Source organism: Myotis nattereri (genome assembly GCF_964212035.1).
Source record: "Myotis nattereri genome assembly, chromosome: 1".
NCBI classification, from domain to species: Eukaryota; Metazoa; Chordata; class Mammalia; order Chiroptera; family Vespertilionidae; genus Myotis; species Myotis nattereri.
The window spans coordinates 173,442,154-173,466,306 of NC_138075.1; the positions used below are offsets into that span (position 1 = coordinate 173,442,154).

Genomic DNA, 24,153 nt, shown 5'->3' on the forward strand with positions numbered 1-24,153 from the left:
TAGTATATACAAACACATAATACATGTATACATATGTGCATACACCTATATCTGTATATGTAAACACATGGTTGTAGTCTGTATTTTTTCAATCACTTAGCTCTCTGCTATTAAAATGTTTTTTAGTTCTTACCTGGTTATGATGGGATCTGCAGCATGATTTGGGCCCCATCGCCCCAAAAGCCCTCGGCCAACCAATCCTGTGCGTCCTGCAGGGTTTCTGAAAAGAAAAAAGAAAAATCAACTAAATGGGTTCATCTTTTTTAACCTAACTTGATATGACTCAATAAAAGGTAGTAAGATCAATAAAAGGAAAATAGTATCCCTCCCTAATTCAGTAGCACTATCACACATCTGTACTGAAAGCACATATTGCCTTACATGGATTGTTACTGAACTTTCTTCATGCATGTCTTCAGCTCTGGACTTGATCCAGGAGCAGGATCATTTCCAAAGCTGTTCTACGATATAAGAACTTGTCACCTGTACTCCTAAATTCAAACTAAAACGTTACTGGACTCTTAAATCTTGGAGGATAAAATGCTCTGCACCTAACCATCTATCTCTACAGCAATGACCACTTATTCAGGACGCTCACATTTCTCTTCACTTTCTCATCAGCCTCTTTTTTTACTCCACTCTCCTATAACCCTTTCCATTAAAATATTTTTTGTTACATTTTGAAGTCCATTTTTCCCTCAGTGTGTTCTGAATTTTTATTACCAGTAATATGTATTTTGTAGCATATAATGCAGTAGTATTAAACATCTCAAAATTTCAAGTATTCAATTTTTAAAGAAAACTATTTTATAAAAATGCAACTTACCATTTAACCTAATGCCACAACCCAATATTACAAAATCTGTCAGATAAACCTAACTCATGCCTGAGTGTTTTTCTTCCAATCAATATTCCTTAAATGTTCAACTTTCATCATTATGCATCAATAAAACGCCCCAATCCACAATTTTAACCTCTGTAACATTGTATCTTTTGTCCTCCTAGTAGATAAAAGCAAATAACTTGCCAAAATTTTTCTTTCAACCATCTCTTCTTATTCTGGTCTGTTATTAAAATTAAATGAATTTTTATCTTATTTTGTACTGGACTTAGAAATATTTCAGCAAGACATGCAGATAAAGAAAGAAAGACAAAACACCTGGCCAGGTGACAATAATTCTACTTTGGGCCACTTGAAATGATCCTATAGGGCCTAGACTAAAGATAAATCTCACTGTTTGCTCTAGGCAAACTAGAGTTGGTTTCTATTAGTCCAAGAGTCTGGACTAAAGCAACATGCTACTTGGCTTTGCTGCCTATCCTTTTATCTGTGTACGTCTCTTTTAATATATTTTACCAAGAAAAGAACCTAAGGAATAAGTCAAATACAAGGACAGTTTGACTTAAAAAAGATCCAATAACATACAAAAGTGAATAAGTTATAAGCAAAGAAAGAATTTAGCAAAACTGAAGGACCAGGTTGCAGCAAGAGGAGCATAACTATTAATTTCCTTGTCCTAGAGAAACTAGGAACACAAATTGCAACATTTTTGCAAGGTGAGAATCATGATTACAAAACTGTGAGCCTCCCTTTGTTTTATTTGGGGTGTGCTAATTTTTACATTTCTCCTCAACTTTTATAATGCCTTCTTAAAGAAAATGGAAATTTTTGGAGTTGTGTAGAAAAATCCTTTTTAAAAGTATACAAAGATTTTTGATATTACATTATTGGGTTATTTTTATTTTTACTCTTATGTTTGGATAATTCTTACTTTAAGGCATTATCACATTTAATAAATAATTACATAACATACAATTTTCAATCCTTTCTCTGTTAACTTATTCAATTATTTCTACCTTCAAGGTTGAGTTACAAAAAGATGGACTCAGATCCTGCCTCTGCCACTTATGAACTATATGCAACATCACTTAACATTCTCTCTCTTTATCTGTAAATGGAACTAGAAATATCAACCCACAGAGTTATTGCGACAATTTAATTAGATCACATATATAAATTCTTTTGTACAATGTCTGGCACATACAAGCACTTGATAATTGTTCATTATATTTTCTACCTTTTAAAGACCCACTATTATAAAAAGTTCCATTCCCAGTACCTACCTAGGTCTTCCATTTTCAATCTCATACCGGCCATTCTGGCTCTTTCTCTCAACATGCCCATCTTTTTCATTAAACTTGGGAGAAAAGTTACTTTCACTGTAACGAGAATACCGATGCAAAATAAGAAATAATAGTCGAGTACTACCAACAGCTTAATAATGCCAACCTGTTATTTATAATAAGTAGTATCCCTGAAATTAAAAATTTTAAGACTTAGTTTTCATTTATAAATCCATCTGACTCCTTCAAAACAGTTTCTGAGAAAAAAAAAATCTGTTAACCAAAACACTTTTCAATACAAGGATGTGTAACATAATCAAACTGTGAAGGACTCATGGCAGAAGAACTGACTTCCTCCCACATGCTACAAAAAGTCTATACAGTGGGGCCTTGACTTACAAGTTTAATTCGTTCCGAGACCGAGCTTGTTAAGGAGCTCATTAACTCAAATTACTCTAACAACTCAATGCAAAAAATCAGCCGAGGGACAGCTGGTATCTCAAAAAACTCGTTAGTCGGGACACTCCTAAGTCAAGGCCCCACTGTATTACTATTAGTAAGAAGGAACTGTCTGGGGGCAAATTATGGCATTTAATGATTTCTATGTGGTTCTAAAAGTAAGACTCCTTCTGGTATCTTGATGTCTCTAATTTCTTCAAATGTACACTGACTGTAATTTTTATCAAAGTAAACCCACAAAACAGTGAATTTACCCCACAAGCTTCATAATAAATACAATGTAAATTAAAATAGGAATGCTGAAAATGTTCTAGAACTTAATCTGGGTATTAGCTACAGAGCTACATAAACATAAAATTTGACTGAGCTACACCTGCACGCTTAAGAAATTTGTAGTTTACTGCATTTATGCCAGACCTCAACAAAAACATTTTAAAAATGGGTATAAGTAAACTACTTTCCTCCCCATTATGAAATCACTGACATAATTGCACTGTCAGTGAATAAAGAATTGTATAGCAGTGGATAGTTTCTGGACAATTCTGATATAAGTTTCACTTTTTTCTTGCTTTAATTCCAGTAAGTGAGCACAAAATATTTGTACTCTGTTTTGGGAATAATTTCCAATTTGAATAATCCAAACATTTAAGACTTCTAACCAATCTTCCACCTAACACACAAACAAAAAGAACTAAGTGGTTAAAATTATAAAATTATAAAACCAGAATTACAATGTTCTTGGGGCTCCAAAAATTTACCATTAAAATAGAAAAAGTACAAACTTGATTATTATTAACGCATTAACGTTAGTAATAAAGCTCAATTTAGATGGTGATATATATTCAAATGTTAAAAAATTGAGTGAAAAATAAGAAAATGTATTTGATCTTCCTCTATTTACACTATATAGAACCCCTGCCAATGTCATTAATTTTAATTGTGCATAATGTGTATTTATAATGCATATATATATGTGCATCCTCTAAAATCCGGGAAATGAAACAAGTTAAAGCTAGTAATTTTTCCACAGGTGAGCTTTATTATTAATTCATATTCCAAGTACTATTACAAAGTTACAAACACATCTTTGGATAAAATAAGGAAACTGTGGGTCAAAATCAAATGACAACAGTGGTAAAGTTTAACAACCTAATGAACTAATACTGGATCTATTCAACTAGCAAAACTTTTTACTTAACTGACTAAATGATGTCTCAAGAGGACTATGATTTACAATAAATTCACCCATCAAATATATAAAAGGGTCCCAAAACTAGTAGAAATAATAACCCTGTTTGCCTTCCAGAATACTTGTAAGAATAAAATAATGCTTATAAAACATTTAGTGCAGTGCCTAGATCAAAGGTAGTAAATTTTTTAAAACTTATCACTGTATTTACTAAAAGGAATATAAGTATAAAATATGAGTCACTGTAGCACTTTAGTGACTTTAGTCAAAGCACTTTTTGCTCAATTATTTTGCTTTCCTCCTTCTCTCCTTTATCAATCCCTTTTCTGTTTTTTTACACTGCTCTAATTTTATCATCACGCCATTCTTAGTAATTTGGAAAATATTTCTGAAAAATATTTTCCCCTCTTCAAACACAAGTCTAGCTATGTTGGAAAACAACCACAAAAGATGTTCTATTGATAACTGAGACAGAACAAATGAAAACAGACACTACTTGTCATTTCATAAAACAAAATACTCAGTAACAAAATAGACCCACTTAGAATGATCATCATTGAAATCTCAAAAAAATAAATGAATATGGACTATCTAGCTTTGGCAAGAATTCAAGCAAATGTGGAAACTAAGTATAATAAAATCAGGCACTAGATAAAAATAGTTCAGCTGTCAAAATGATAATTTACAAATACAGCCATTACTTTCTATAACAGTCTTACAACCCAGCAATGCCAGCTAATTTGCTCACCTTATCTGAGGATCTGCCCACCTAGGTCCAGCCAAGACAGAGACTGCAGTGTATTCCACAGGATTATAGTCTTGCCACTCAACAAGCCAGCCTACTTTCTCATTAGGAACCTGGCTGCGTTGAACTTTTGAACCGGGGTAAGGAGATGTCCGAGCCTTCTTGTGGGAATTCTCTTTAGCACCATTAGAACCAGACATGATGTTGGAGTTAAGATGAAACCCACACGATGAAAATGAGCTTCTGGGAGAGGGAAAAAAGAAAAATATTTTAAATAAATAAATATATATGTATCTATAATAATAAAAGCATAATATGCTAATTAGACCGGATGGTCAAATGACCTTCCAGATGACCTTCCAGACAAAGCCAGGCTTCAAGGGCCAAGGCACGCCGGAGCTGCGAGGGCCAACGCAAGTCACGGATGCGAGGGCTGAGCCCCTTGCACAAATTTCATGCATCGGGCCTCTATTGTGTGTACACTAATAAAAGACAAACATGCAAATTGACCGTACCCTCGCTACACCTTAAGCCACGTCCACCAGCCAGAGCACCTATATGCAAATTAACCCAACCAAGATGGCGGCCGGCAGCCACAGAGCTGGAGCAAGCAGGAGGCTTGGTTGCCCCAATGATGGAGGAAGCCAAGCTTCTCGCTTGCCATGTCGGGCTCTGAGCTCCACTCAAAGCAACAAAGTTTCAATTATAGAAGGTAAATAAACCCCAGATACCTGCTTTCAGCCGGCTGTGGCCACGGAGCTGGAGTGAGCAAGAAGCTTCCCTCCCACCTGCCCTGGCCGGCTCTGAGCTCCTCTCAAGGCTACAAAGTTTCAATTATAGAAGGTAAATAAATCCCAGAATAAAAAGAAAAAAGAAAAAAAGGAGAGGCTGGGAGCTTCCATCGCCAAGGGGCTTGACCAGCCTGAAAACAGCCCTCAGCCCCTCACCCAGACTAGCCAGGCACCCCAGTGGGGACCCCCCACCCTAAAGGGGGTGTGGCCAGCCTGAAAACAGCCATCAGCCCTTCACCCAAGCTGGCCAAACCTCCATGGGGTGAGGGTCCCCACAGGGGCGGGGGAGGGGGCTTGGCCAGCTTCAAAACAACCATCAGCCCCTCACCCAGGCTGGCCAGGCACCCCAGCGGGACCCCCACCCTGATCCAGGACACCCTTCAGGGCAAACCAGCCAGCCCCCACCCATGCACCAGGCCTCTATCCTATATAATAACAGGGTAATATGCAAACTGACCCTAACAGCAGAACAACTGGGAATGACTGGTTACTATGACACACACTGACCACCAGGGGGCAGATGCTCAATGCAGAAGCTGCCCCCTGGTGGTCAGTGTGCTCCCACAGGGGGAGCTCTGCTCAGCCACAAGCCACGCTGACGGTTGCCAGTACAGCGGTGGTGGTGGGAGCCTCGCCTCCTCAGCACTGCTAAGGATGTCCGACTGCAGCTTAGGCCTGCTCTCTGCTGGCAAGTGGACATCCCCCAAGGGCTGCTGGGCTGCCAGAGGGATGTCTGACTGCCAGCTTGGGCCCGATCCCCCAGGGAGCAGGCCTAAGCCAGCAGGTGGACATCCTCCGAGGGGTCCCAGACTGCAAGAGGGCATAGGCCGGGTTGAGGGACCCCCACGAGTGCACAAATTTTTGTGCACCGGGCCTCTAGTGTGTGTGTGTGTGTGTGTGTGTGTGTGTGTGTACGTATGTGTGTGTATACACATATATATATACATATGTATATGTATATGTGTGTGTGTGTGTGTGTATAATTCAAAGACCCCAAAACATACTTTTCAATTTCAAAGGCTTAAAATTCAGAAAATTCAAATTTGATGAATATTAGTATAAAGGTTCAACACATATGAAAGATTATTTTCAAATATGAAAATTTGGAAAATATTCCTAAACTCTATTAATTGGAACCTATACTGCACTTATTTTTATTTATCTATTTATTTTTATTTCAGAGAGGGAAGGGAGAGGGATAGAGAGATAGAAACATCAATGATGAGAGAGAATCACTGATTGGCTGCCTCCTGCACACCCCATACTGGGAACGGAGCCCTCAACCAAGGCATGTGCCCTGACCAGGAATTGAACCATGACCTCTTGGTTCATAGGTCAACGCTCAACCACTGAGCGACGCCAGCCTGGCTATACTGCACTTATCTTAGTTGAGAAAAAAAGACAGAAGTTTACTTTTATTAGCACAAACGTTGGGGAATAGAAGTTTATTATGAATATTCAACCATAAGAACAAATGTAAAAGATTATTATTTAGGTATACATAAAGAAATAAGTACTTTAAGAGCAGCCTACAATCTAACACACATGTATAAAGTGTATGACAAAAATAGCACAAAGGAGGAATAACTGGAAAATATAAATATACCAGTGATGGCGAACCTATGGCATGCGTGTCAGAGGTGACACGCGAACTCATGTTTTTGGTTGATTTTTCTTTGTTAAATGGCATTTAAATATATAAAATAAATATCAAAAATATAAATCTTTGTTTTACTCTGGTTGCAAATATCAAAAAATTTCTATATGTGACACGGCACCAGAGTTAAGTTAGGGTTTTTCAAAATGCTGAAAACTAAGTGCACTCACTGATCCTGGGTTGGTTCCTAAACCATAAAGGAAAATAAAATTGCAGAACAAGTGGTGAAATTTGAATGGGGCTGTATAAATAATTTTAAAAGGTGATACAAAAACCTTATTTATTTACTTCCAACAAACAAAAGCTAGGACCACATAGTTTCACTGGTGAATGCTATTAAACATTTAAAGAAGAATTAACACCAATGCTCCTTAAACTCTTCTGAATATTGAAGAGGAGAAAATACTTCCAAATTCTATGTAGCCAGAATTATTACCTTGATATCAAAAGTAGACAAAGACACTACCAGAAAACTATAGACCAATACCCCTGATGAATATCAATGCAAAAATCCTCAACAAAATAGTAGCAAACAAAATTCAACAGCACATTAAAAGGATTATACACCGTGAGGAAATGGGATTTACTTCTGGAGTGGAAAATGTTTTAACATACAAAAATCAATCAATGTAATATACCACTTAAACAGAATGAAGAAAAAAAAAATAACAAATGACCATCTCAACTGAGGCAGAAAAAGCCTTTGACAAAATTCAATGTCCTTACATGATAAATACATTCAACAAAATAGGAATAATAGGAAATTATCTCAATATAATAAAGGCCATATATGAAATGACCACAGTTTTTTGGTTTATTGATGAAAGTCTGAAAGCTTTTCCTCCAGGATTAGGAACAAGGGTCCCCAAATAACCAAAACAATATTGAAAAAAGAAAAACAAAGTTGGAGGTCTCATACTTCTTGATTTAAAACTTACTACAAAGCTTTAGTGTAGTACTGGCATAAAGACAGACAAAAAGACCAATGAAATAGAACCAAAAGCCCATAAATAAACCCTCACACATAAGGTCATATGATTTTGCAACAAGGATGCCAAGAACATTCGGTGGGGAAAGACAGTCTTTTCAACAAGTGGTGCTGGGAAATTAGATATCTACAAATGGTTGAAGATGGACCCTTACTTGGCAGCATATACAAACATTAATTCAAAATGGGTCAAAGATGCCCAAAGCCGGTCCACCCTTGCTGCTTGACAAAGTCGCTGCAGGGAAAAAACATCTGCACAGCTTATGTTTCAAGGGACCTGGCGTATATGGCATGTTTCCTCCCCATCTTGATGCTATGTGTTTTAAACAGGACCACCTCCCTGAGAAAGGTTGTTTCCCCAGCTGAGGATTTTTCCCTGGAGTTAGGGAGGGAATAAAACCCCTTAACTGAGAAACCAAGATGGAGGCATAGGTAAACACCGGAGATTGCTGCCTCAAACAACCACTTCAAAAATACAACTAAAAGACGGAACGGACATCACCCAGAACCACAGGAAGGCTGGCTGAGGGGAAATTCTACAACTAGGAGGAAAGAGAAAGAATACCGAGACTCAGAGGAGGCACAGTGCGGAAAATACAAAGGTGCAGAGGTGCATGCGGAGCGGGCTGGCGGCTGAGGGCGCGGTTGTCTGTTTCAATCCGGAGGGAGTCTCAGGCTCTGAGCTCCAGTTCCGGGCGAGTCTCTGGGGACCCAGACTCAAACGGGAGAAGCGGGGCTGTCTGGCATTGGTCGGAACTCGAGGGCAGCTTTCTCTCCGAGGTTGGCAGCGGTTGCTGGGACTCTGAGAGGCAGAGCCTCTGGTGACGGGACTGAGAGTAGCCATAACTGCTCGCTCCGCCCGCGCTGTTGATCCCCTGGGACCTGCCCTGCCCAAGCCTTGCACAGAGGCATTTGCGGGATAGCCTTAGGCAAAGGCTGGATTAGCACCTCCCTAGAGGACAGAAGTTCTCCCACTGCAGACACAGCTGATTCTCACAGCCAGTTGGCCTGGAGGTCAAATCCCCCCCAGTATTACCTACAACAATCAAGGCTTAACTACAACAAGACTGCGCACAAAGACCACAAGGGGGTGCACCAAGAAAGCATAAAAAATGCAGAGACAAAGAAACAGGACACAACTGACAGAAATGGAGGATATAGAGTTCAAAACCACACTTTTAAGGTCTCTCAAGAATTGTCTAGAAGCCACCGATAAACTTAGTAAGGTCCTCAAAAAGACTGGTGAGACTGCCGATAAATATAGTGAGATCCTCAAGAAATCTAATGAGACCCTCGATGTTGTGATAAAGAACCAACTAGAAATTAAGCATACACTGACTGAAATAAAGAATATTATACAGACTCTCAACAGCAGACTACAGGAGCGCAAGAATGAAGTCAAAGATTTGAAATGCGAAGAAGCAAAAAACGCCCAACTGGAAAAGCAAAATGAAAAAAGAATCCGAAAATACGAAGATAGTGTAAGGAGCCTCTGGGACAGCTTCAAGCGTACCAACATCAGAATTATAGGGGTGCCAGAAGATGAGAGAGAGCAAGATACTGAAAACCTATCTGAAGAAATCATGACAGAAAACTTCCCCTACCTGGTGAAAGAAATAGACTTACAAGTCCAGGAAGCGCAGAGAACCCCAAACAAAAGGAATCCAAAGAGGACCACACCAAGACACATCATAATTAAAATGCCAAGAGCAAAAGACAAAGAGAGAATCTTAAAAGCAGCAAGAGAAAGAAAGTCAGTTAACTACAAGGGAATACCCATACGACTGTCAGCTGATTTCTCAACAGAAACTTTGCAAGTCAGAAGGGAATGGCAAGAAATATTCAAAGTGATGAATACCAAAAACCTACACCCAAGATTACTTTATCCAGCAAAGCTATCATTCAGAATTGAAGGTCAGATAAAGAGCTTCACAGATAAGGAAAAGCTAAAGGAGTTCATCACCACCAAACCAGGATTATATGAAATGCTGAAAGGTATCCTTTAAGAAGAGGAAGAAGAAGAAAAAGGTAAAGATACAAATTATGAACCACAAATACGCATCTATTAACAAGTGAATCTAAGAATCAAGTGAATAAATAATCTGATGAACAGAATGAACTGGTGATTATAATAGAATCAGGGTCATAGAAAGGGAATGGACTGACTATTCTTGGGGGGGAAAGGGGTGAGGGGGATGCGGGAAGAGACTGGACAAAAATTGTGCACCTATGGATGAGGACAGTGGGTGGGGAGTGAGGGCAGAGGGTGGGGTGGGAACTGGGAGGAGGGGAGTTATGGGGGGGAAAAAAGAGGAACAAATGTAATAATCTGATCAATAAAGATATAATTAAAAATAAATAAATAAAAATAAAACCCCTTAACTAAGTGCCAGGCGGGTAATTAATCACTTTAACTAGGAACAATCATGCTTAAGCTACAAAATCTTTACTTAGGATAATCTCCTTCAGTTACTTCCTTGTAGCTTAATAGAACAATAGAGTAACCATGGAATGGGGATAAGAAAGGCACTAACCTTTGGAATAGATTTGATAGGATTAAAATCAACTGGTATAAATACAGATGTAACAAGACAATAAACACAGAACCTGGCTGGAGATCCTGGCTAGAACCTGGCTAGGCTGCTGATTAAGTGAACACTGTCTCTGTGTCATCCCTTCTTCGCCAACTCCATCCATAGCTTTGGGAACCCCTGGACCTGCTGGGGTTGGACCCCAACACAAAGACCCAAACATAAGATCAAAAAATACAACTCTCAGAAAAAAACACAGGAAAAATTTCATGATATTTTTCCAAAGAAGACATACAGACAGACAAGATACATGTAAGGTACTCATAATCACTAATCAGGGAAATGCAAATCAAAATCACAATGAGATACCACCTCACTCATGTCAGAATGGCTAATATCAAAAGACAAGAAATAATGAGTATGTTGTCAAGGATATGAAAAAAAGGGAATGCTTGGGCATTGTTAGTGGGAATATAAAATGGTATAGCCAGGAGGGAAAACAATATGAAGGTTCCTCACGAAATTAAAAATATAACTACCATACTTTCAACAATAATGTTAAATTTTAAAAAATTGAATTACCATATGATCCAGCAATTTCACTTCTAGGTATTTACACTAATTTGAAAGATATATGTATGCAACCCCATGTTCATTGCAGCATTATTGCAAAAGCCAAGATATGGTAACCTAAGTGCCTGTCCATTAACAGATAAATGGATAAAGAAAATATTCCACACACAGTGTAATATTACTCAGCCATCAAAAAAAAAAATCTTGCCATGTGTAATAATATAGATGGGCCTTGAGGGCATTTTGCTAAGTAAAATAAGGCAGACAAGAAAGACAAATATTATATCTCACTTATGTGTGGAATCTAAAACACAAAACAAAAACCAAATTCAAACAAAGAACAGAGGCAGGGTTGGTGATGGGGAGCGGGGACAAAATGAGTGAAAGGAGTCATAAGGTACAAACTTTCAGCTATAAAACAAATAAGTCATGGGGATGTAATATACAGTTTGGTGACGATAGTGAATAATATGGTACTGCACATTAGAAAGTGGCTAAGAGAATATATCTTAAACGTTCTTATCACAAGAAAAAAATTTCTGTAACTATATATAGGAACAGGTGTTAGACTTATTGTGGTGATCATTTAGCAATATATACAAATATTGTATCATATTGCACACTAAAAGTGATATGTCTGTTGATTATACCTCAATAAAATACAAGTTTATTATTTTATAGTTATTTAGAAATCAGACACAAGTCTCACTGGGTTAAAATCAACATAGAGCCCTGGGGAGGTTGAAACAGCACCAGTGAGGTTGAAACGGCCCCTGTGAGGTTGAATCAGCCCCGAGAAGGTTGAGACAGAACCGGTGAGGTCGAGACGGCACCGGTGAGGTAGGGACAACCCTGGTGAGGTTGAAACGGCCCCGGTGAGGTTGCAGCGGCCCCGGTGAGGTTGAAACGGCCCCTGTGAGGTCAAGACGGCCCGGTGAGGCTGGGACGGCCCCGGTGAGGCTGAGATGCCCCAGTGAGGTTGAGACGGCACCGGTGAGGTCAGGACGACCCTGGTGAGGTTGAAACGGCCCCATTGAGGTTGAGATGCCCCGGTGAGGTTGCAACAGCCCCTGTGAGGTTGAGATGGCCCCTGTGCGGTTGAGGCAGCCCCTGTGAGGCTGAAACGGCCCCCGTGAGGCTGGAGGCCCTGTGAGGCGGGGACGGCCCCTGTGAGGCGGGGATGGCCACTGTGAGACTGAGACAGCCCCTGGGAAGCTGAGAAAAATACCACATGAACTCACTCATTTATGGATAATAAGAAACATTATAGACTGATGAACAAAAATGGATACAGAGGCAGAGCGGCACTGAGCTAATGTCAAACTACAGTGGGAACCCTGGGGAGGGTTGGGGGGAGTAGGAGATCAACCGAAGGACTTATATGCATGCATATGAGAATAACTAATGGACACAAGACACAGGGGGGTGGGGGAAGCTGGGGGAATGTCAAGGGGGAGAAAAAAGGAGACATGTGTAATAGTCTTTGGAATACTTTAAGAAATTTAAATAAATAAATAAATAAATAAATAAATACTTTCAAGTGAACTTGGGAAAAAAAAGAAATGCAAATTAAAACCACAATGAGATATGACCTCACAGCTGTCAGAATGGCTACCATCAATCTATACCAGTGGTTCTCAACCTTCCTAATGCCAAGACCCTTTAATACAGTCCCTCATGTTGTGGTGACCCCCAATTTCATTGTTACAAATTGAACATAATTAAAGCATAGTGATTAATTACAAAAACAAAAACAAAAAAAATCAACATAGCATACTGACTGGGCTGCATCCGTTTACAGAGATTCTAGAGGCCTTTTCTGTGCCTTTCCCAGATTCTAGAGGCCACCCCATTCTGTGGCTCATGTTCCCCTTTCTTAATCCTCAAAGCCAGCACCAACTGAATCTTTCTCTGACCGTTTCAGTAGTGATAGCCCTCTCTGACCACAGCTGGGAACACTTCTCTATTTTTAAAGACTCATGATTAAACTGTGCTCACCTAGCTAGCCCAGGACACTCGTCCCTTCTGAAACTCGTACTCACATCTATAAAGTCTCTTTTGCCATGTAAGGCAACATATGCCCAGGTTTCAGGACTGTGGACATCTTTGGGGAGTCATTATTCTGTCTACTACAAATGTCTATACTATTTATTATATGAGAATGAGAAAAATGTAAAAGAATCTATATTATCAGGTTCTAAATGTGGATTAGAGAATATAGTGCAGATATGAGACAAAGGAAAAGGGAAGAGGTGAGGAAAAGGGGAGGGACTAGGAAAAGAAGAGGAAGGAAAAAGGGAGAGGAGAAAGGGAGACAGAAAAGGGAAGTTGAGGGGGAACAAAAGGTGAGGGGAAAGAGGTGGGTGGCAGAAAAGGGGAGAAGGGGAGAGAAAAGGGGAAAAGGTTGAAAAAAGAGATATGAAAGGAAACAGAAGAAAGGAGAAAAGCAAGCAAAAGAAAGAGAGAAAGAGAGAGAGAGAGAGAGAGAGAGAGAGAGAGAGAGAGAGAGAGAGAGAGACAATACTCAAACACACCAAAGAAAAGGAGAAACAAAAGATCATATTTATGTATTTGGTCAATGTATGTCATTGTATTTACATGAAGAAATATTAAAATTCTTAACCTGCATTTCAAGGACTCCCTACCACACTCCTCTTCAACTCTTTATGATTTTGCTGTGCTGACCCCAGTACATAAAAGCTTCTATGTTCCCTCCCAATATGGAAAGCCACACGCTGTTATTTCTGCCTACTATAGCTTTCCTTCCTCCTCCACCTAGCTAATTTGAACCCATCCTTCAGATCAAGGTTCACTTCCTCAGGGTAGTCTATCTCCCTAACTCCCTAGGAGAAGTAAGTTTCCCCTGCTGTGTGCTATCAGAGCTCCATTATTCTTTTCATGGAATTACCACAATTGGGATTTTACATTTATTAGGGTGCCACCTGATTTTAAGCAAATGGAGAACAGGGAGCATGTCTGTTGTAGCTCAACATTGTATGCTGTGTAGAAACCAAACTTTTGTTTTAATTAGTGAAAAGGAGCTTGATTAGAGCTTCATCTTTAAAATTTTAAATTAGTTAAATAAGCTAGGTTATAACCATATACATATATGTGTGTGTATACACACACATACACACACACACACACACTAAGTTTTAGAACAGAATTAAGTATTTTGTTTTCAACAAATTCGTATAACTTCATAATACAACCTTCACTTTTCTTTTTACCTTCACAAATCATAGCGGATAATTTTGGCCAAACTATTAGAAGCCTTCATCAAAATTTTCCCAAGACCTCCTGTCAGAGCAGGTTCCTCCTTTATTCTCTACTTGCTGCACCACTGTTGGAAGCACAGGTCCTGATCCTGCCCTACTACACTAATTGTTGGGTCTGAGCCCCTCTGCCAGGGGCTGGACATTCTTGAACCCTGGGTGGTAGATGAAGAAGCCATGAGAAGTTGTGGGTGTATAAGAGAATCTTTATTGTAGAAGCCAGTGGCCATGTAGCCCAAGTAGCCATTGCTAACAAGGAGCCACCAGACAAAACAGTTCTTTAAGTCCTATACAGTAGATAGCCAAACACCAGCTAGGTAACAATACATCTTTCCAACACAGTAGCAGCAGCCTCTGTTCCTACAGCCATTATCTGAGCAGCCGCGAGCTGTCACTGTACCCAGCAGATAATGCAGCCTCGTACTGGCTGGTCAGTTTCAACTTTATACTACTTAGACAAAAGAGGCTTCTTTATATATAGTGATACCAATCATCTGGGTTATAGAAGAGCATGCTTACGCAGTGCATAGATTTCTGCATCCTTGTACCTGTGTATAGTCCTTGGACACCCTGATTACGATTCCCATGCTCAGAGTGGCCTTGAACATCTGGCATACTCTCAATAGGGCCCCCACACCTCCTTTAATCCTATGATACTCAAATCATTCTTTCTTGAAACACTATCCTTTCTCAGCCTTCTCAACTTTTCTTTTAATAAGATCAAGTTTATTTTCCATGTATCTGTCTCTGAATTGAAGCAAGCAGCCAAGGTTACTATCTGCCCCCCCCCCCTTTTTTTTAATGGACTTTATTGTTTAGAGCTCTATCCACTGGACCAAACCAGTTAGGGCTCAACTTCATTTTTAGCTCACATATATATTTATATGTAGTCACAGGAATAAAATATACACCATTCTCCATACATTGCTGATAAATCCTGATGGAAAATTTGAAAGCACTCACATCTTTATATACTATCTTTATTTTTTCTAGAAAATAGGCATTTGCAACTCTCTAGTTCAGTGGTTCTCAATCTGTAGGTTGCGACCCCTTTGGGGGTCGAACGACCCTTTCACAGAGGTCGCCTAAGACCATAGGAAAACACATATATAATTACATATTGTTTTTGTGATTAATCACTGTTTTAATTATGTTCAATTTGTAACAATGAAATTGGGGGTCACCACAACATAAGGAACTGTATTAAAGGGTCGCAGCATTAGGAAGGTTGAGAACCACTGCATCTAGTCAAACCACAAAAACCAACTACAGCCCAGCCAGTGTGTTTCAGTGGTTGAGCGTAAACCTATGAACCAGGAGGTCATGGTTCAATTCCCATTCAGGGCACATACCTGGGGTTGCAGGCTCAAACCCCACTAGAGGGCATGCAGGAGGCAGCCAATGGACGTTTCTCTCTCTCCCCTCACTTCCTGTTTGACATCAATAAAAAATATATTTTTTAAAAAACCAACTACAAAACTATGACTTTCTGGATTTACCCAAATTAATAAAGGGTAGTAAAATTCTAAATGCTAAATTTCTTATGTCTCTTCCAGGATGCCTTGCAATATAAGATACTCCACATACTTGTTGGCTTAACTTTTGGCTTTTTCTTCCAAGCCAGTAAGCAGTCACAGGTTTTAGATATACTCTGCTTCCCCTAGGATTCCCAGCATTATAAAAATGAAGAAAAGCTGCCAAGCAATTTCACATTATTCTAGTGGCATCTATCAAAAACAGCATGTGACTTCCAGGGAACACAGATGTTTATTCCTTCCCTCCCCAAATCCCACTGAAGAGGTAGACAGATGTATAAAAGGCAACAACATCCACAGCAAGAAGAGAGACTAGGACACCACCAGTGAATGAGATTTCAACCAATTTCAGAAAGATTTCAAGTAGGTGGAATGATACTGACCTACAAACCAAAGTAGAGCAAGTCATATTTGAGAATATTTACAAAAGGGTGAGGAAAAGATGCCATTTCTACAAGAGGACACTGAGAGGTTTCAAGATTGAAATAAGTGGGTTCAAATGTCCTAAATGGACAGTGGGACAGTAACCATGAAAATCAGTCCTCTTCCCTCCCTTACAGTCAGCAACAGTTAGATTAGGATAACGCCAAAAGTTAAAGAAAATTAAGAACTAGGTCTTTTATACTAGAGGCTCGGTTCACGACATTCATGCATGGGGGGTCCCCCAGCCCGGCCTGCACCCTCTCGCAATCCAGGACCTCTTGGGGGATGTCCTACTGCCAGATAGTTGGACATGCCTCTCGCAATCTGGAACCGCTGGCTCCTAACCGCTTGCCTGCCTGCCTGCTAGATCGCCCCTAATCACTCTGCCTGCCTGTCTGATCGCCCCTAACCACTCTGCCTGCCTGTCTGATCGCCCCTAACCGCCTCTGGCCCCCACCGCCATGGCTTCCTCCGGAAGGACGTCCAGAATGACATCCAGCTGTCCGGTCTAATTAGCATATTATGCTTTTATTATTATAGATTGGTGTTAGCACAATAGAAACTGGGGCTTACTATTTCTACAACATACTGAGGAAGTAAAGTTAAAGCAGCTATGCTCAGCAAATAAGTTGCTCCACTAGCGTAAACCCTAGGGGAAAAGGGCAGGAGGGAGTTTCCCAGCCTGTCCAACTGCTACCTTATCCCACACACTGAAACCTTTCAGTCTAGGCACCCTGGTACATGGGGCAATATTCAATCAGTCCTCCCATTCAGAGAAAACAATGCTTATTATCTACATTTTAATGTATATTTGAAATGTTCATTAAAATATAGATGAATAACTGGTGTCAAAATATAAGTAGATAACCAGTGTCCACTAGATGTTTGAGAAAAAAAAAAAAAAAGGAAAAAGAACCAAATGGTAATAGAACCACGTACCCAAAACAGATAATTCAGGAGAAAAAAGATAATTTTTTATCATTTTTATAGTTTCAAAACGTTTTTATGTTTATAAAATAAGAAAAGGTTTCCACTAAAGAGAGTAGTTAAGAGTAAGAAAAGGTTCCTGTCAACATTTACAATTCCATGGAGATGGCTAGCAGAATGCACAGGTCTTAAGTTTGAATGATAATTCAGTAGCCACTGTGTGTTTCCTGAACAATGGACTCGAAGAATAAAAACCTGGAAAGAGTAAAATAAAAGCAGGAGGCAGTGTGAGGCACAAGAAATCCCTAAATTTATCCAGAGTTGACAAATCAAGAAAGAGGTAGATCATACATACAAACATTATTTACAGTGAGGTTCAGAGGAAGAATGACAACTTTCGCTTCCATTGTACACCAATTATACGGGCCACGCATTTAAACCGTGTGCATGTATTCATTTGAATAATGATGTTTTTAAGTATTAACCAGAAGAAAATAGCACAGGACAGCACCACACCCCAACAAGTGCTATTTAAACGCTCTGGGGACAATAACGATGGTGACTTATGAAGGACGGCACCAGCTTTACCTCAAAAGGCTTACAGTGGTTCTCAACCTTCTGGCCCTTTAAATACAGCTCCTCATGTCGTGACCCAACCATAAAATTATTTTCGTTGCTACTTCATAACTGTAATGTTGCTACTGTTACGAATCGTAATGCAAATATCTGATATGCAGGGCGGTCTTAGGCGACCCCTGTGAAAGGGTCGTTCCGCGGCCAAAGGGGTCGCGACCCACAGGTTGAGAACCGCTGGCCGAGAAGCACATTCTGAGCCGTTCTGAAAGCGTGTCTCTACGCAACTAGAAAAACCCGAGGAGAAACTAAGATGGCGGCATAGATAAACACCGGGAAATAGTCGCCTCCCACAACAATTGAAAATTAGCCCAAAGGACGGAGCAAACATCGTCCAAAACAACAGGAAGGCTGGCTGAGTGTAATTTCTACAACTAGAAGAAAAGAAAAGCACGCTGAGAGCCAGAGGAGCTGCGGAGGCTGAGTGCAGAGGTACGGCGGCAGCTCGCGCGCGCGGAAAGGGGGTGGCACCTGAGGACGCGGCTGTCTTTTTGAATCACAAGCTCCCGACTGCTCTGATCTCCGGTTCCGGGAAGTCTCTGGGGACCCAGGTCTCATACGGGGAGAGGCTGCTCTCTCAGGCGGCAGCGGGCGAACTTGGGGGCAGATTTCCCTCGGAGGTGCTTGCAGCCATTGCCGGGACACTGAGACGCGCGACTCCGGGCGTGGAGAATCAGCCATTGCTTCTTTCTACGCCCTTTGACTCCCTGAGACCCCGCCCCACCCAGGCTGCGGCAGAGGCTTTTGCATGTGAATGCCCCGGCCCTTTGCAACCTGATAATTACCTAACTGCAGCCGGGCCAGCCAGACCCGGAACTTCCAAGAGAAGGCCCAAGGCCCCGCAGCGGCTTGCATTGCTTCACAGCTGAGCCTCTTCGTGGCCGGCTGTGTGGCCTCAGGCAGGGGCTGAATTAGCACCTCCTTAGATCCAGGAGCCACTGTACCCAGTGGTCAGAAGGGGTCCATTCTCCCACTTCAGACACAGCTGCTTCCCACAGCCAATTGGCCTGGAGGTCAATTCCTCCCAGTGATCCTACAACAAGCGAGGCACCAAGAGTGCACCAAGAGTGTCCACCCCAGGTAACTGGGGAGGCTGAGCCACTGGGCCCTACAGGACACCTGGCGCGCAGGCCACTCTATCAACACAGGGAAGCAGCCAAAATGCGGAGACAAAGAAACAGGTCACAATTGGCAGAAACGGAGGAGGCCAGACGACTGGATATAGAGTTCAAGGCCACGTTTATAAGGTTTGTCAAGAATTTTATGGAAACCGCCGATAAATTTAATGAATCCCTCAAGGAGTATGGTGAGACCATGGAGGTCATGAAAAAGGACCAATTAGAAATTATGCATACACTGACTGAAATAAAGAATACTTTACAGAGCTCCAACAGCAGACAAGAGGATCCCAAGAATCAAGTCAAAGATTTGAAATGCAAAGAAACAAAAAATACCCAACCGAAAAAGAAAAAAGAAAAGAGATTCAAAAAATATGAAGATAGTCTAAGGAACCTCTGGGACAACTTCAAGCGTACCAACATCAGAATTATAGGGGTACCAGAAGGAGAGAGAGGGCAAGATATTGAAAACCTATTTGAAGAAATAATGACAGAAAACTTCCCCCACCTGGTGAAAGAAATGGACTTACAAGTCCAGGAAGCGCAGAGAACCCCAAACAAAAGGAATCCAAAGAGGACCACACCAAGACACATCATAATTAAAATGCCAAGAGCAAAAGATAAAGAGAGAATCTTAAAAGCAGCAAGAGAAAGACAGTCAGTTACCTACAAGGGAGTACCCATCCGACTGTCAGCTGATTTCTCAACAGAAACCATGCAGGCCAGAAGAGAGTGGCAAGAAATATTCAAAGAGATGAATAGCAAGAACCTGCAACCAAGATTACTTTATCCAGCAAAGCTATCATTCAGAATGGAAGGTCAGATAAAGAGCTTCACGGATAAGAATAAGCTAAAGGAGTTCATCACCACCAAACCAGCATTATATGAAAAGCTGAAAGGTAGTCTTTAAGAAGAGGAAGAAGAAAAAGGAACTCTTACCATTTGCCACAGCATGGATGGAACTGGAGAGCGGATAAATACCACAAGATCTCACTTATTTGTGGAATATAATGAACAACATAAACTGATGAACAAGGACTGATCCAGAGACGGAGAGGCATTGATTGGACTGTCGGGCCTTGGAGGGAAGGTAGGGGAGGGTGGGGGCAAGGGGGAAAGATCAACCAAAGGACTTATATGCAAGCATATAGGCCTAACCAATGGACACGGACAACGGGGGGGTGAGGGGGTGACCGGGGAGAGGGGGGGTAGAGGGTACACATATGTAATATCTTAATCAATAAAAAATATTAAAAAAAAAAAAAAAAAAGAAAAACCCGAGCCGCCAGCAAAGCCTATAGAAGCCGCCCGCCGGGAAGCTGGTTCCCACCGGCACCTAAGGCCTGGGGAGGAGCCAGCACGAGGAGGGAGGGCGATACCTGCACTCCGGGATGCCGCAAAGGCCCGAGGACTTGACAGTCACAGAGGCCAAGGCCACAGAGAGAGACACGGTGGCTAAAGTCCTCTCCAAGATGCGTCCGGCCATCAGCGCCCCGCGCACGGCTTCACGCGGCGAGGTCGCTCTCAGCGTGGGCCGCAGCCTCCGCCCACCCCACAGCCCCGGCCCCGGGAGCCAGGGGGCACTAGGACCCGGCCGCCCTCCCGTTCCCGGAGGGAGTCGCTGGGTCTAATGATTAGACTCTAATCTCATAAGCCCTAGGGGACCAGGAGCCCTCCCAAAATAACGGTCCGGCGCTTCCCCCAGGGGGTGAGAGTAGCCAGACCGGCCGCGGACGCCGCAGCTCCCAGCCCCCGCAGCCCGGGAAACAGCAGGCCGGAGCCGGAGCCGGGACCGCCGGGGCGTGATGGCGCTTTACGGTTTTGCCGCAAAGCAAAGACCGTCGGGCTGCGTCGCGCGCGCCTTCTCGGATCTCCCAATCCGCGCAGGCGTCGTGGGGGCGCGGGGCAGGGAATAGCGAGAGTGAAAGAAGGCGAGGAAGTGGAAGGGGAAGAGAGAAAGAAGGGAAGGGGGTTAGGAGGAGCTTGTTGCCCTGTTTGGGGGGCAGGAAGGATTCCAAACAGCTGATGTACTGAGTCACGCGCGTCCTAGTCATATCCGGGGAAGCGGCGGCAGGGAAGGGAGGGAGGGAGGCCAGGGGTGCGGTCAGCGGGGCTGGCGCTCTTCTCTTACTTTTTTACCAGTTATGCGCTGCAGTCGCTACATTTCGCAACACTTTGCCCGGGGTGATCCTGACAAACCGGAGGAGTAAGCCATCTGTGAAACAGGCACTCGGCCCGGAGCAGGATCGAAGGGGCGACGCCCAGGCAGAAATTAGACCAGCCGCCCGGCCGGCGGCCCCGTTCGTGGGACGGTGGTCCCGGCACCGGAAGGTCGCTGGCTCCATCCGGGTCTGGACACACACCTGGGTTTCGGGTTCCATCCGGGCGGGGTGCGCACCGGAGGCAACCGGTGGATGCTCTGCCTCCCTCCCTCTCCTGTCCTCCTCCCTCTCTAAAATGAATAAAAAAGAGCCCCTTAAAAAAAAAATCAGATAAACTGCCCAACTGAAATTTGGAAAAACAACTTGTAACCAAACCAGGATTTATCTTATGAATGTGGCAAATATTTAACTTTTAAGTACATAATGAGATGTTACAATGGTGTGTCATCGACAGACATTATGAAACCTCTATTTTAAGAGCCAGAGTCATCCAACTTGAAGGAGCACAGCTCTGAAGACTGCAGAACTCTTGTCGTGTGACGACTCCATCCAAACCACTGCGCCTGGGGACGTGGCCAAGCTCCACTGCGGCTTCCAGCAGCTTACGGCGTCCCTGGGAGGATCCCAGCAACAACACCCGCCCACGCCCTCCGCACCCCCACCCCCGCTTTCAATGCCAGCCTCAACAATCGCAGCACTCCTGGTGATTGGCAGGGAGGCCCAGGACCCTTCTGTAGAAGGCTTGCTGTTATAAATCCTTTCTCTGCCCTTGGTGCTGCAAATCGGCCACCCAGAACTGTTTCTCAAGGACCTGAGAGCCCCCGCCTTTGAAAAGCAAACATTCAGGGGAATATGGCTCTGTATTACCTCCCAGCCCCGGGCGGAAGGATAAGGGTCCAACTTAAGGGGCACCTTTCTTCCACTTGCACAACTGCCTCCTGCTTTAAAAATAAAAATTTGTTTCTCCACCGATAAGCGCCAATTAACAAACCCAGACGGCCTTATCACATAGGTCATCCACCCACCCCTGTAACACCCCTCAACACCCCTCAGCGCCTTGCCCTTAGCACACTCCACTCTTCAACATGTCTCCAGCCTTCCGTTTCAAGGAAGTAGAATTCACCTCATGCAGTGGTATTACTGAATTAAATGTGTCTTTACAGCTTTATCTTTGATAGTTCTTTTGGATAGTGAAGTATTATTATTAAAATGTACTTGCTTTTGGCTTAACCAACTGGAAGTAAGTCCTGCAGTCAGTGCTGGGTTGCCATGGTGACCCAGCACCCACTGATGAAGGGACTGCCAATCAGAACTGGAGAGAGGCCTGAAGAGAGAAGCAGGGTCTGATCTGTAGCCTCTGTGGCAGCTGTTGATCAGCACTTGCCTCCATTTCTCTCCAGGCTTCCACCCAAGCTGCTGATCAGCCTCGCCTTTCTGATCAGGCCCCATTGATAGGCCCAGAGATGCTGACTGGCATAGGAACCAACCAATCAGAGCCAAATCATGGGTCAACTGTGAGGAGCCAATGGCTGCCTAGGAGGCACAACTTTTGATACTGACTGACATAGAAACCAACCAATCAGAACCAAATTGGCCAACAGAGGAGGGCAATTGGGGGAGAGATCAGGCCAGCAGGGGTGGGCAGTTGGGGGTGACCAGGCTGGCAGGGGAGGGCAGTTGGGGGTGACCAGGCTGGCAGGGGAGGGCAGTTGGGGGTGACTAGGCTGGCAGGAGAGCAGTTAGGTGTTAATCACACCAGCAGGGGAGCAGTTAAGGGGGGATCAGGCTGGCAGACAGAAGCAGTAGGGGCAATCAGGCAGGCAGGTGAGCAGTTAGGAGCCAGCTGTCCTGGATTGTGAGAGGGATGTCCAACTGCCAGCAGTTGGACCTGAGGGGTCCCAGATTGAGATGGTGCAGGCTGGGTGAGGGACAACCGCCGCCCGCCCCCCCTGCACGAATTTCATGCACCGGGCCTCTCCAGTGTACGTGTGTGTGTGTGTGTGTGTGTGTGTGTGTGTGTGTGTGTGTGTTGTACTTGCTTTTTAAAAAATATCTGGATTTAGCTTTCTCTGGTCAGATAGTGTTGATGTCAATGTTGTCAACAACCATCAACCTCTGCTTAAGATGGAAAGGTATTAGGTAGGTTCTGTTTAAAAGGTTCAGCTCATTTCACCCTAGCCATTATGGCTCAGTTGGTTGAATGTCCTCCCATGCACCAAAAGGTCACCTGTTCAATTCCCAGTCAGTATAGGTGGTGTCTCTCCCTTCCTATATCTCTCTAAAATCAATAAAAACATATTTTTTTAAAAATAAAAGGTTCAGCTCATTTTAAAGTCTGCTGACATTAGGGAGGAGAGAGGTAAGGCAGTGAGTTACAAAACATCTGTTCAAAGATTGGGAAAAACAGAAAGGAGTTATGGGAATGTCTCTGAACCCTAGTCTTCTAACTCTACATTCCTTAAGGGAGGTTGGAGTGGAGTTAGTTTAAAGACCCACACAACTATGCAAACAAAACCAAGTCCATGGCATGGGTCTGCAACACTATTAGTTCAGACAGCTGGGTCTCCTGCATTCCTCCCCTCACAGACTGTACTCCCAGGTCTGCTAGAACTTACCCAGTATGTGCTGCAGTCCACTCTTGGGCAGAACCAAAATGCCATCTCAAAATATTTACTGTTTTATATAACTGTCCATTTACTCACATCCCAAATTAAATGGGTGTCATCAGAACTTAAGTGATGGCTTTTGTTTTTTATTTGTTTTTAATTTATTTTTTATTTAGAAGCCACATACCAACTTCAAAAAGGGTATCATAATAGTTGGTGAGACAAGCAAAAACTACTGAGAAATACATATTTTTAAATAGGAAAGCAGTGTATGCGATTACTGGAATGGGTGGGATCTGGCCAGCCTCGCCCCAGATCGGGGGTGGAGGGACCAGGGGCAGGGCTGGTGGGGGTGGGGGGAGCTGCAGGCTGTTGGCCAGCCAGTCCCACCCCCTGGTCGAACTCCCAGTTGAGGGG

The 24,153-nt window shown here is 42.8% G+C and overlaps 1 protein-coding gene across 6 annotated transcripts in view; it reads right to left on the reverse strand.

The window, feature by feature from the left end:
- NUDT9 (nudix hydrolase 9) overlaps positions 1-22,521 on the reverse strand; it is a 33,792-nt gene extending 11,271 nt beyond the window's left edge. Inside the window, exons 1-5 of one of the 6 annotated variants that reach the window (XM_081101446.1) lie at positions 20,348-20,796; positions 19,908-20,046; positions 4,521-4,760; positions 2,125-2,220; positions 134-220 (exon numbers count right to left, since the gene is read on the reverse strand). In XM_081101446.1, coding sequence (XP_080957572.1) covers positions 134-220; positions 2,125-2,220; positions 4,521-4,717 — 380 coding nt within the window. In that variant the 5' untranslated portion in view covers positions 4,718-4,760; positions 19,908-20,046; positions 20,348-20,796. Of the gene's footprint in view, positions 1-133; positions 221-2,124; positions 2,221-4,520; positions 4,761-5,248; positions 5,467-18,635; positions 20,047-20,347; positions 20,819-21,099; positions 21,527-22,349 lie in introns of those variants that run through there. The other 5 variants (XM_081101448.1, XM_081101445.1, XM_081101443.1 and 2 more) reach the window with 5 other exon arrangements.
- Positions 22,522-24,153: the final 1,632 nt, after the last annotated feature.